Genomic DNA, 14,605 nt, shown 5'->3' with positions numbered 1-14,605 from the left:
TCTCTCCGTGTGTCTCTTCTCTCTCCTTGAAACATCTCAACAAAACCACGGTATGTTTTCTTCTCTCTCTGCATGCGGGCAGCTTTGTTTTTCCTCAGCGTGCCCTGACCTAATTACCATGTGAATCCTGCTCAAGAAGGCCACTTTAAAAGTCTACAATCTCTCTGCTTCACTTTCACACGCAAGGTTCAGCGAGTGTAAAAAAAAAAGAAAGGGAGCAAAATCAAGATCAACGGTCGGTAGAGCACGTCTCAGCCAGTCACTCACTGCCTCGCAGCAGTTCTCAGAGCATCCTTCCTGGGTTTTAAAGCGTGGAAATGCATCTTTGTCATGGCCGCTCTCAAGTCAGGATTCATAAAAAGAGCATGAGGTGTTACAGCGCATAAATAAACTGAGGTCTGGTTCGTATGAGAGGCGACAGATGTCCTGGAGAGCTTGTTTGACGTGCATGAAAAGCCAAACGGCTGAATGACACACTAACAGAAGAAATATCACGCTGTAGAAGTTGTCACTTTCCACTTTCCGTCTTGCTTTGGGCCGGTGAATAGCTGCACTTTGAAAATACAAAACAGTGTGTCAACCTTGGGAAGACAGAGGATTTCTCTCCAAGAAGGAGCAACATGTAACAACTGCGTGTCCAAAAATTAGTTCTGCGGTTCCAATAGCAAGTTGGTGCCATAGACGGTATATTAAACAGATTGAAATCCTACTTAATATACAGTTGAAGCGAGTTGTTTCTCTCTGCCTCCTCCTCTCCAGACTGCAGGAACACTGCAGGAGCATAAGACGAGCGCAAGATAATTCAACGATGACAAGAGACAACTGCTGCTTATCTGCTGTAGCTAATGAACTGTCTATGTATTTAGCTGTCAGTCTGTCTATGTAATATTAAGCCTGTGATCCTAAAAACAAAAGCCAATTTCTCAAAAAAAAAAAAGCATACTCTGAAATTGGAGTTCAGTGACTGCCTGCCTTACTTCCTGCTGAACTCAGTTAACATATTGCTTAATTTAAGTTTAGTTATATATATATCAACTCCTTTGAGATGACTAATGATTTCTTATGTCTCAAACAAACATTTACTCATTTGGCAAACATTTGACATTAATTTGAAGCCTAATTAGGGTGAAACTGGCAAACAATAAAACAAGTTACAGACTGGCATAGACATTTCAAAGGAGGACAACACGGCTGTAACGTTATTGTCAGACTAGTGAGTATTTCAACTTAGCATGTTTCCTCAGTCTCTGATATCATGGTTATTTTATGGCTTATTACAGTAAATATATTACACGTCTTTCCTTTAAAACGTATTTTCTACTATTATAGACCTGAGGATATCTGAAGGGTAACTGTATGAAGAGACAGACCGGGTCACATCTGTTATCTGTATATTCCCGTTATCGCTGCAGACAGACACACACCAATCACCCCTCACACTCCTGGAGGTCAGACTGTGCTGATCATGGCATCTTTTTTTTCTTAGAGAGGTAATATTGGATGGAGGAGAGGACAGATCGAGTTCTCCAGACATTAAACTTTCATATCCGTTTGTCCCCTCTCAAATGATGCCTGACAACAGAAATAATCCGCGTTGCACAGTTTAAATATGCATCATTAAAAATTTGATGAAGAAGCTGCCAGCTCATCTACTCCGCACCTACCATATTTGTTAATGAAAATGAATTATTTATGTCGACATCAGATGCCACAAAGATACAGCCTCATATAATCAAAAACTTTCACACACTGTATCTACAAGGACATCGAGTAGAGAAATAGAGAGAAGGGGAAAGTGAACATAAAGGTGGTCTAAGAAGAAGAGTTTGAGAGAGAGTTGTTTTGTATCGGATCTCTTTTGCTCTGCTGGTCTGGTCCCCACCAGGACCTGTCAAGAGCCCTCATAAGTTCATCAAAGATGAAAACCTGTTTTCCATTTGAAAGGACTGACCCAGGATACTGAAACAGCTCTTCATATAACAAAAGCGTTAATCATCCATAAGACAAGCATGTGGGCCGGACAAAACCTGCAAGAATATATGAATATCAATCAAAAGGCGGGGGAGATATAAGGCTTTTGCACGTGTTGATAAATTAACCAAATAAAAGCAAGAGTTGTGCCAAGTGCTGTTTTTAATTCCAGACAGGGGGAATTGATTCGTTAATGAAACAGGACTGTGTGCAATTATTAGTCTACTGAAAGACAATTAGAGAAATAACACTGTAGCAAAACTAATAATATGAATATTTGTTTAATTGGATCACTAATTATAGCTAATATGATTTCACAACAACAAATAATTCCTCTCCATTGCATATTTTAGCCAGAAGCAGAGTCACTATAAAATAAAGCCATTTAAACAACTAATCTTTTTCACCAACTTCATAACTTATCAACATGAGTTCCTCTAATTTCTAGCTCTTTTAACTTGGGATGAAATGAAGAGTTGAATGAATGTACTGTACAGGCTTCTATCAACTCATTAAATTCAGTTTCTAAAGAAACATGATCAGCATATTAGCAGACTTCCCGGCCTGCATTGTTTAAAACTTTCCCCAGAGCCTTTGGTTTGTCTGAAAAATTGTGGGTTCAACTTAATTTCTTAAACATACTGAACAAGTACAACTGAATTCATATTAAGTTTATTTGACTATAAACATTTATTTTTGAATCATTACAAAATTACCTCAACTTGTCTTGTCAAATTCAATCAACTTAAAAATTTTAAGGCAGTCTATATTTCATAAGTAAAAAAAGTTTATTTTTACAGTTTGGTTTAAAAAACAAAAGCTGCAACACAAACTTATATCATCTGACACGTTTCCCAAAATTCAAACAAGCCATGCTCAGCATTTGAAAGCCATCTGAGTGTTAATGAATAATACAGTGTCTGTCACTGACGCTGCTAAAGACACCAATAAAATTACAGATAAGAAAAGCGTGCTGCTCTAAAAAAGCTTCTTAAAGCCCCAGTGGTGGTAGTGCTGGTTACTGGTAGTGGAGAACAGCTCTCAAGTGAATAAGTTGTTTGATTAATTTAGTCGAATGTGATATTTTAAGCCTCGAAAAATGCCAGCTATGGAATAAATGCCTCTGAAAGCTGTTCCTGCTAAACCGCCTGCAGATAAAAGCTTGTTCAAAAGTGCTTGACATTTAATCACCTGAAGAAAAAAAAAAAAAATTACACAAGCAATAATCCATTAAAGCAACGACCCTGTAGGTTTTCATTTGTCCAGTGTGCTGCACAGACGAGCTGTCTGTACACACTTGTGGAGCAGAGAGTCCTGCACATGATGCTGCTGACTTCACCTGACAAAGGTGTTCTCATCACAGCTGTACAGTGCTGCTCAACACTGCCCTCTGTCGCTCTCCTGCATCAACGCAGCCCCGTCTCCCGCTCCAACAATGCATTTCAGAATAATCAACTCAAAATACATGCAAGAAGAGGGAAATGTCCTATTTTATCGCGCTGTCTGTTTTTGTTCGACATCCCCACTGTGTGAAGCTTTCTGTCGGACACTCATCCCTCTGCAGAATTTTAAATAAAACAGATCTGGAGTGTCTGCATGTATCGGGGAGAAATGGAGAAGCAATTCAACCAAGTGACAAGCTCATGAATAATGACTTTGTGAGCTGATTTTAAGTGTTTTTCATGCAGAATTAGTCCCACGAACGTTTGCTGGGATTTGGAGAGACTGAAAGAATATAAAACAGTCGGTATGTGCTCAAAAGTTGCGTATTAAAAGCCAAATTGTTAATTGGAACTTATGAGCAATGAGGTCATTGTAGGCTGTTTCAAGTCGGGCGACAAAATATAGTAAAGTTCAGGGAAGAAAAACAAGGTGGTCACTTTTGTGCCACATACTCATGGTCTAAATTAGGCTACCACATTTAAATAAAGACAATTTGTGGAGGACAATGCAATTAAGACGCACAACACTTAGACAATGCACTTTCCTTCGAGACCATATCAATAAAGTTTCCCGTGAAGGTTCATTTTTTAAAGTTTACATCTCATCTGGGTCGGGACTCACAGGACAGCGTGCAGCGCAAAGTAAGTTTGAGACGGTGCAAATGTGGCAGGCAGGCAGGCAGGCAGGCAGCTCCTGCAGCCCACAAATGCTCCTCTGATCCTGGGATGAAACGTGAGTGGAAAGTAAAACTGGCGCGGCATAAAGGAACTGCTAACTGCTCTGAATAACACATGCTATCAACGGACAAATCACCTCGCCTCGAACAGTCAAAGTGGGCAAAAGCGCAGAAAAGTGCTTGACATTTAGAATAATAATAATAAAAAAAGCCATATTGCTCAAACCCTGCTGATACAGAAAAATGGTCCAGAGAAAAACGGACCCCACAGCATGGCTGAATAAAGCTTGCGAGTATCCATTAATGATGGAGGGGGATTTTTTTTTTTTTAATTCTGTCTAAGCAGGTTACACACGTCAAAGCAGGCTATCGTGCTGATTTTATCTCCAGTATAGAAAACAGCACCTAAATCAAAGTCGAGCTACATCAATTTCGCATAAAAGCGAGACACAAGCTGGAAACTGACGCACAACACACCTAAAAAGTGCTTTTCTACCAGTCCTGTCAGGTATGTTGCCGAAGAAAAGAAAGAAAAAAGTGTTTTTCCTCTTACCTTCGAATGTGTTTGTATTCCCCAAGTTGATGACAATGCGAGGCAGAGACGAGGAGAGAATCAGACTCAGTAGAGACAGAATAGACGGGTTCTAGTGTTGTGTGTCCTCAGCCGCTGTGTGCGTCACTCTCCGAGCGACCTGCAGCCAACTACTGCGCTCTCTCTCCTTGAGCGTCGGACGATACCACGGGTTGAGGAGGGACCGGGGTGGGTGGGGTGGGGAGGGTGTGTGTGCGCGTGTGTGTCTGTGCGTGTGTGTGTGTGTGTGTGTGTGTGTGTGTAGTAAGCAAAGATGGGGCCGATTTGCAAGCGCAATAGGGAAGAAGTGCGCATGGACACCCCCAGAGAGCTGGATGAGTGTCGCAAAAGCGCGTCCGTTTAGAGCAAAAAAAAAAACCCAGACAGTAATCACAGCATGGACCTGGGAGAGACAGAGAGACTTCTGGGAAAGGTTTGCCCCGCATGTTGTTGTCCTGGACTCCACACAACCTGCTGTGTACGGGGGTAACCTGGCAATATAACCCCGCTGGGCATCTATGTGTTTTCTTTGCTTTGTTGTTTTGTCCTGTAGGGAGTGAAACTCGAATGTGAACACATAGAAGTGATGGTTAGACTCTGGACGAAAGTCTCATTCTATTCAGACGAATAGTTTGTGTTGTTTTATTTCTTTACGAATCCTGCTGTGCATTAAAATTAGCAAACTATTTTAAAAACGTGTAAATTATTACTTGTTCGCATCAGGATAAGGAAACAATTTATATCAACCAAACTGAATTTAGAAAACATTAATTTATGCAGATCTACAGTAGTGTGATACATCACAAACCCTTCTGTTCTGTTCTATTCTATTCTATTCTATTCTATTCTATTCTATTCAAGCCAAACTACATTCAGAATTTATATATTTTTTGTTTATCTTGATGGTCAAACTGATCTGAAAAATAATGAAGGGAATGTTCAAAAATGTTCTATTTACAGTTCTATTCTGTCCTCTTATACTGTTCTATTCTATTCTAGTCTAGTTTTGTCTATTCTAGTCTATTCCAGTGAGTATTTAGGTGTAGGATTTAAACAGACATGTAAATTATTAGGCTACTTCTTGTTCGACATCCTAATAAAGAAAGCAATCAGTATAAACCAAACTCCATTTAGAAAACATTAATTTATGCAGATGCACACTATTTTGATACAGCTCAAACAAACCCCGCTACTCCATTCTATTCTATTCTGTTCTATTCTAGTGGTGTAGGATTGAAATATGTATAAATTACTTCTTGTTTGATAGCACAATCAGGAAAACAATCAGTATAAACCAAACTCCTTTCAAAAAAAACATTCATTTATGCAGCCGTAGTCTACACAGTTTTGATGAGGCACAAACAACTTTCTTCTCTTCTCTTCTCTTCTCTTCTCTTCTCTTCTCTTCTCTTCTAGCCTATTAGGAGGTCCTGATGAGGAAAAAATAGGACAAAACAAACTCAATTCAGAACTTATTTACATTGCTTTTATTATGTATACCTCAGTCTGATACAGCACAGCCTAACTAAAGTTGATGGGCATACAGAATTGAAAAAAAAATATTAATTAAAGTGAATTCTCCATGGTTTTTTATTTCTTAAACAAATGTCATTGAAAAAAAAACATTCATTTATGCAAGCTGTACATCATTTTGATACAACACAAGCAAACCCTTACATCTCTTCTATTCTATTCTAGTGACTACCCTGATTTAAACAAGCGTGTTGCCAAAATGATTACTTCTCGTGCATCATCACGATAAGGAAAGCAATCAGTGTAAACCAAACCCCATTCAAATAAACATTAATTTATGCAGCTGTACATCACACTGATACAGCACAAACAACCCCCACACCTATTCAACTACGTTCTATTCTATCACTGACTAACATGATGTTGACTATAAGCAGGTGTGTATTACTTTTATTAGAAGAAAGTGATGAGGAAACAATCAGTAAAAACAACTCCATTCAGAACTGCTGTTTTCTTTCTTTATACAACTGATGGGCAAACTGAAAACTAAGGTTCATGCAAGTGACTGCTGCACGTTTTTCATTATTTTATTCCTACCATTTCCAAATATGAAGCTTTCATGGGTACATTTAATTAGTTATGTAGGCTACACAGTAGAATATGCTATAAAACCTTTTTTGTTTTGTTTTTACTTTAAAGTTATCACCAGTTTCTTTGCATTTACCTAATATAGGCATATTGGCCCAAGCACTGCATAAATCAGATGCTGTGGACCACGTTTCACAGCTATAATCAAACCAAATTTTCTAAAGGAACAGAAACAGAATTGATAAAGAGCTAATTAAGGGCCATTCAGTCACAAGTCAATTTACTAATTACCCTCTTGTGTAATTAATTGTCTTGCGATACGGCCGCGTTATGCTGATAAAACCAAAATAATGTAGAGTCTAGCACAAACATCATCTTTGCAATTCAAAAGACATGACAGGGGTATCCGGTCGCTTGGAGAAGGCAGGTGCAACCCCTACCGACGGAATACCCGCTCAAAACTACATCTCCCATGGAGCCTTGCGCCGTGCCCAAGAATCCGTGGAAAACCGATTGCGCTTGCGTATCCAGACGTGGCAACGGCATCATGGCCTCTTGGAACCGCTTCGGGAGTCGAATGAGAGAAGCGAAAATGATCATGTTGGTTCTGCTGGTGAGTGGAACGAGCCTCCTGTTTGTGTGTCGTGTGAACGGTTGTGGTTTTTTCTGTGACATTGCCGGAGGGTGTTTGTGTCCGTTCAGGAATTCAGGAGGAAAAAAAAAAAAATCCGAATAGCTCCTCACCGCGTCTCCTAGCCTCTCCGTGCAGGAGGTAAAGTTGACAGCCCTTGACTGAACTTGGGGCTCAGGTTTAGTTAACTAGCTCGTACTTACGTGGGTGTGCTGCGGTTTTTGTGGCGCAGGTAAAATCACTGTATGTGTTTATGTAACTGCCCACACAGAGCGGTTTTCTGACCAGCGGTCGCCTGCTTGTGTACACGGGGTCTCCTCCCCTGTGTCTGAGCCATAACTAACGTACAGAGTCAACGGTCAACTCAGGAGAACCAGACCCGGTGATGAGCTAATTAGCTAATTCACCTTTTCTTTCTAAACTACACCTTCGTGTTTAAATGACTGCGCTGTTTGCTGTCTGGTCCCTGCTGTAACTAAGGTTAGGCGGTTGCCATTAGCAGGAGTCAGAGTCTCAGAAACGCATCTGTTCAGGCAGCTGAGTTTATAAAAGGAAATGAAAGTTCAAAACTTTATGTGTTGCACAACAGTGTTGGCCACTCACAGGTGGGTGTGAGCCTGCTACTGTATACTGGTCTATTGATGAAATGCCCTTTGAAAGAAATAACTACAGTATCCTTCCAGGTCATGTGACTGTCAGGCAGCATACACTAATCTTCACTGAATGAAAATGACACAGTATGGGTTAAAGCAGGTCTGTAGTTTACCATTATATTTATTTACTTTTAATCTAATCTATCTAGGATAATGTTGATTCCATAAAATGTAAGAATATAATGAAATTCTCATTGTGAAATTGCTCCTCAAACTATTAAGGTTTACACAGCCAATGTTTGAGCTGGTGAATAACTTAAAGTGACTGTGGTAAATAATCTAAATACAAGGTCCCTGTATATAGCTGTTGCTGCAGCTCTTGACCACAACCATCAAGCTTCCTCTTTGAAGAACAGTTCAAGTTCATGTTCAAGTGTATTTATAGAGCACAAGTGCATGGGGTGCAAAATGAGCTTCTTTTGTCCACTGGCTAAATGGATAATGAATGAACAAATTTTACCAGCCACTTCGTAGATTGTCCCGTGGCTGGTGAATGAAGCTAATCTACCATCCATTTGCATATTTTGCCAGCATTTGGCTGGTGGCTCATGTTAAGATTTGTACTTTATGTGGTGATAAGAATAAGTTAAAAGGTCAGTTCACCTAAGTTTTCTCTGGCTTGTAGTGCTATTACTCCATCTAGATTGTTTTGGTGTGAGTTGCAAAGGTTTGGAGATATCGACGGTAGAAATGTCTGCCTTCTCTTGGATATAAAGTGATTAAGGGGCACTCAGCTTGTGGGAGTCAAAGCACCAAAAATATATTTGAAAAAATCAACATCACTGTCTCTTTCCAAAAATCACGACCCCATTTTTTCAAGATAGTCCACAGAACTTGCTGTTAGCGGTTTCATGTAGGAACTACTTTCTTTCTACAGTTGAATCTGTCAGAACTACTTTCTTTCTGATAGAAAGAGTAGTTTCTCCTCGCCTAGCTAAAGCTGATGCAGTCTGACAGAGCAGTCCTGCAATGGACGTGCACAATAGCAGGACCTCCCTTAAGTGGACTGCAGCAATCATTAATACAACTGTAAGTTTCCTGTTATGCCATGTCAAAATGTCTGTTCTGCAACGAGTTGATTAATCCTCCCTTCATGAATAATATAATGTTAAATTTTATTAAAACTGTGATAGAGCAGTCTCGCGATACCAGACAATCTGAGATCTTGCTGCATACCGATCATCTGGGGATTTCTAAATGCAAGCTAGTTGCTTGAACGGTGGTGCGAATGGCAGTGAGAATAGCCCCATTCTCCCCAACAGTAAGCACACAACTATGCCATGCCAGTGCCCCAGTTTGAAAGGCTTCATTAAAGACTTTTGAGAAAAGAAGATTGTCCTCAGTCTCTTGTTGAGTGAGGCAACAAGAGACTGTTTTGTGACTTTTGAGTTTATTTGTAGAGAGGTGTCGATTAAACTTTTCTTGATCATGTGGATGATGTGGTTTGTGGAGCTGTTTTGTGTTATACTCACAGGTTTTTCTATTTTGTCCACCCCATTTATTAGTGAGGATATGCAATAACAGACGCACCCCACTGTATAACACAGTACAGTTCAACATCACAAATTGCATCCTCCAAAGTCGTCATAAATCAGCTCCGCTCTAAATTAGTTTCAAGAAGAACCGAACATTATAACCTTCATGCAGGTAGAATTAATTACAGAACTGCTGTATTAGACTATATTAGTTTTAAATATGTGTTTTCATACATTATGAAAATAAATGAACAGACTCTTGAAGTTGTCTTGATGTAATCTATCACAGTGAGCATCCAGTCTGTATTCATTTTTGTCAAAGTCACATTATTGTTGTGTGTTTGTGCAGACTTGTCTAATTATTTCTGGCTTAAACTATATTACCAAGAAATAATAATATAACTTTATTTTACAAAACTAAAATGGAAGACAGTGGTTGTCTGGAACTATAATAAAATACTCCCAAAAATCTCAAACAAAAATGGTCCACAAATATATTGAATATTCCTAATTTGTTCATGATTTGAGGGAGCTAAAACCTGCAAACACACTGGTATGGTCCTTTTAACAGTTCACTGACTAATCATTTCTGCTCCATTGGTGCGGAAGTGTGTATCTGTCCTATTCATGCCACCAGACCACTGTTCTTAATACTGATACAGACCTTTTCCTGCACTGCTTCCTGTTGATCAGCAGCCTTTGCAAACAAGGGTGGAGCTTGGGTGTGTATATACAGTGCACTCTGTAGGCATTTGGACAGTGACACTATTTGACATTTTGGCACTGTGCCACAGCTCCCTGGATCTGTAATGAAGTCTTGACTGCGAGGTTAAAGTGCTGACTCGGAGTGTTATGGCAAAGAAACTGTTTCCCTTTTATACACAGTGCCGCAATTTTAAGGGACCAAAATCAATTAGACAGGATAATATAACCTTGAAGAAGCAATTGCACATGGAAAAATGAATACTGCTGTCCAAATGGTGAGTTGGTGCTGGTATATTAAGTAGGTTGAAATCCTATTTAATACACAATCTATGGTTTGAAGTGAATTGTTTTCCCCCAACCCCTCCTCCCCAGACTCGGGGAAGCTCAGGCAATGATGAGTCCTGATTAGCTGTCTACAATTCTCAGTTATCTGTCAGTGTGAAGTTAAGCCTGTTATCCTGATATCAAAAGCCCACTATTACAAAAATACACTTTCTTAGTTAAGTGACTGCCTGTTTCACTGCCTGCCAGACTCCATTAACATATTGCTCAATTAACCCTTACAAACATTTTTGCCTTCTACAACATTACTAATGGTTTCTTATGATTCATAAACAGATGCTTATTCATTCAGTGAACGTTCAGCATTAATTTGAACTCAAATTAATGTGAAATAGAAATTTCAAAGGAGGACACCATGGCTGTTACAGTAAATATGTTACGGATTTCTCCTGTAAGTAAAGTCATGCTATTTAATATTTGGTTATTGATCTGTGACCTGTTCCTGTGTCTAGATGGAAACACCCTCAAATTAAAGTTTAAAGTTGCTATTTATCCTCATAATTAAATTCAATGTACGTGACTATGAAGACACAGCAGTAGAACATGCGTTACTGTCCTAATGCATGAGGACCGGACTGTATAAGAACTGTGACAAAGTTCCCAAATCTAGATAGAGTGATTCATAGTTCTCATCTGTAAATGACTAGCAACAAGATTAATTTTGCTGAAGTCTGTCACATCATAAGATACCCATCAAATCTGAAAATTCATTTAAGTCTCTAACATGAGAGTCAAATGGACATTATGTCAAGTGTTGTGGATGGCTGTGACTCAGTGGTAGAGTGGGTCATCCACAACTGGTGGATCAATCCCTGGCTCCTCTAGTCTGCATGTCGAAGTCCTTGGGGCAATATACTGACCCCCAAAATGCTACCGAAGGCTGTGCCATCGGTGTGTGTTTGAATGAGCATTACAAACTCCTGCTGATGAGGAGGATGGCAGCCTCTCTGTGTGTGAATGGGTGAGTGTTGGCATGTGGTGTAAAGTGCTTTGAGAGGTCTGAAGTCTAGAAAGGCACAATATAAATGCAGTCCATTTTCAAATAATTTAATTATTTTTTATTTTATAATATTTGTTTTGTTATTTTGTTAATATTCTTTTTTAAATTATTTGTCATTTTCAGAAACAAAATGCCAAACAGTACATGATTCTAATTTCTTTATGTAAGGATTTGCTGTTTTATTTTATTATTTATATTTTGGTTACACAAAACAAGCAATTTCGTATGTTTGATTGACGCTTTTAACTACTTTTAAATATTTTATTGAAAAAACAAACAAACAGCAAATGATTAGTTGCTGCAGCCCAAGTCATGACATATCATTGTTGCTATAATGTTGTGACTAATTTTATCTCCATTACCCACCACCAGTCACCTGTGTTGTCTATGAACAAGTGTGGCATGTGTGTTTGTTCATGTGTGTACTGGTACAGTAGCACTTTGTAGTCCATGGAGCTGATTCCGTAAGGGTGTGTATAAACCCTGCAGCACTTTGTTAGAGGGCAACTGTCTGGGTGGTAGAGGTCTGCCTGTCAAAACAATTTAATCCAGACACACACAAAAAATGAGCTGTTTGGTTCACTTGCCCCTGGCTGGTAAACTCAAAATGTTGTCTCCCTGTCAGTGATACCGTTTCTTTTTTTAGGCCAGAATAATCAATATATGTGACCCTACCTGCTCTCAGTGACATTTCGTTTTCAGATTCACAGAATAAGTTGGGTTAGCAGCTGTGGGAGGAGTGGTCTTATTGATTTGTCCCCCCAAAACAGATTTTACTGGCATTTGGTTCTCAGCCAAAATTTCAGACACTGTGCACAGGATACACACTATCATGATCACACATAAACAAAGGTTCAACCGTATACTTTTGTGAATTCAAAAAATGAGTTTAGTTTAATTTATCTGGGTTTGGGGAGACCTTGCTTTTTTCTTTTTTCAATTCTCCATACACATTGAATGGCAAACAGACAGCTCAAGAATACTAATGGGCATTGTGATGAATTCTTTTTTTTTTCCATGTCTGTTTGCAGGTTGTAGGTCTGATTTTAGAGATGCAAGGGATTGTTAGTTGATGATTAGTTGAGCGAAAGAAAATTAGTTGCCAAATATTTTGATGTTGTTGGGTTTTGGACTGCTTGTTGGACAAAAGAAGCAATTTGAAGATGTCAGTTTGGACTCTGGGAACTTGTGATGAACATTTCTCATAAGTTTTTGACATTTTATAATCTAAAAGATTAATGATGAAAATATTTGGCAGACTAATAAATGAAGGGAAAACTGGGACCTGTTAAGGTGACAACCAATTTTCTGTTGATAAACTGATCAATTTTAATTAAATCTTTTTAGCTTTACTAGTAGTTTAAGTAGTCCCACAAAGCTTTGGTAGTGTAAAATGTTAAATGTTGTTTAGACACAAATCCATAATGAGCAAAATGATGAATGAAAATGATAACACTTGATATCTGATTAAAGAAACAAACAGGACTTTAATCATCCTAGGCTGGCTTTCAGTACTTGACCTTTATTTCATTCTCCTTTTCTGCAGACACATTTTGGCCAGTAAATATGGAGGTTCGATAACCACTTTTATCCCACAACAGAGGCTTGGGACCGGGTTGGTTGGCCGAGCCTCTCCCCCGACACTCATTGCTAAAAGTTGAAATAGTTGTTAAAGCTGCTAATTGATTGCTCCTCTGTTCATTTTGGAGCAAAGAAGCCTCTAAATCAGTGCCCTGTGTGTGTTATTGAATGATGCATAGCTTCCTTTACAAGGAGCTGTTCACACACCAACACACACCTGACTGGCTCATTAGTCAGACAAAACTCAAGGCAAGTACTTGAAAAACACTGGTGTGATTTGTGCTGATTCAGTGCTGCCCCTAGAACTGGATACCATTTATTAAGCAGATTTGTCACAGCAGATGGAGGGTGTGGGCTCGCAAGCAGGGGCTGGGCACCTGCTGTTTAGAAAGCGCCACTTTCTTTATAGGAACGTGACAGGACATACCTTTATGGCAGATAAGGAAGGTTGATATATGAAGCATTAATGGGTTTCCTCTGAATGTTGAGTCTGAGTTTTTCCTGCACTGAATTATGTAATCACCTGCCAGTTTAACCTTGCAGTTATCTCATGCATGGTTGTGGTATGATTGATGATGCAAGGATTTCAGGTACATTGTAATTATGAGAATGGATTTTTTTGAGACGTCACACGTGGTATGTGCCAGTTGACATTTAAGCTGTTGTCTTATTGAGACCCTATCAGAGAGCTGGCATCTGTTTGGTTCTGTGGCATTTGAACGGAGCCCAGGTTTTGAGCATGGTCACAGCACTGTGGATTTGGAGTCACTTTCAGTAAACCCTGGCCTTTAATGTCACAAGTTAGACTAAAGGCCTTTACATATCAGTGATGACAAAAAAAAAAAACAGCACAAATTTTCAAATATTTTGGAGGTGAAATTTCAACCCATTTGAATATTCACATCAAGTGTGACATGATTTTGCGAATAAGTCATAAGCTTTGAAAAATAAATTGCGCCATGGCAAAAAAGATGTAATCAACATGTGAATGTAACCTAGGGCTCCTTTTACTTAATAAAAACGAGAAAAAATTGACATACCTGGGTACAGCCAATCAGGGTCCGACATTAACGGCTGCCCGAATGCCCAGGGCAACTAAAATTAACCAGTGGGCAAGCAAAACCTGCCCAGACATGTCTGATTGGGCAAGCACCCCACCTTCTCAGGTCTCAGCTGGGAGATGTGAGCAAGTGGTGAATTCAGTATGTTACGCATGCTGCACGCGTTCACTATGTCAAATAGACAAAATAAATTCACAAACTGTCTATAAATGACATGTTCTCATACTTATTTTCCAATTTAAACTGAGAAATACAACTATACACCTTCTGAATTCAAGTTTCTTTCTTTTACCGAACTAAGACGACCTTAATTGGCTTGTTAACTCTTCAACAGAAAAACATGTAGAATTCACCAAAACCATCTTTATTAGTCTGTCCACTCTTCCAACAATCACAAACGCTGCTTTGGTCAAAATAAATCCTTAATTCACCATG

At 39.2% G+C, this 14,605-nt stretch overlaps 2 protein-coding genes across 6 annotated transcripts in view; one reads left to right on the top strand and one right to left on the bottom strand.

Annotated features, from left to right (window-relative positions):
- The window catches only part of sema5ba (sema domain, seven thrombospondin repeats (type 1 and type 1-like), transmembrane domain (TM) and short cytoplasmic domain, (semaphorin) 5Ba), a 233,363-nt gene extending 228,579 nt beyond the window's left edge, over positions 1-4,784 (bottom strand). For all 5 annotated transcript variants that reach the window (XM_084724799.1, XM_084724802.1, XM_084724798.1 and 2 more), the window contains exon 1: positions 4,644-4,784. The gene's annotated coding sequence lies outside the window, so the exon portion shown is untranslated. The remainder of the gene's footprint in view (positions 1-4,643) is intronic.
- Positions 4,785-7,195: 2,411 nt separating this feature from the next.
- Positions 7,196-14,605, top strand: part of pdia5 (protein disulfide isomerase family A, member 5) — an 80,604-nt gene continuing 73,194 nt past the window's right edge. The window contains exon 1 of the mRNA XM_084724797.1: positions 7,196-7,335. Coding sequence (XP_084580923.1) covers positions 7,270-7,335 — 66 coding nt within the window. The 5' untranslated portion in view covers positions 7,196-7,269. The remainder of the gene's footprint in view (positions 7,336-14,605) is intronic.

The sequence above is a fragment of the Lutjanus erythropterus genome, chromosome 8, assembly GCF_056507025.1.
Source record: "Lutjanus erythropterus isolate fLutEry1 chromosome 8, fLutEry1.hap2, whole genome shotgun sequence".
NCBI classification, from domain to species: Eukaryota; Metazoa; Chordata; class Actinopteri; order Lutjaniformes; family Lutjanidae; genus Lutjanus; species Lutjanus erythropterus.
The sequence above is the reverse complement of the archived record's forward strand: the minus strand, read 5'-3'. Positions and strand labels throughout refer to the sequence as shown.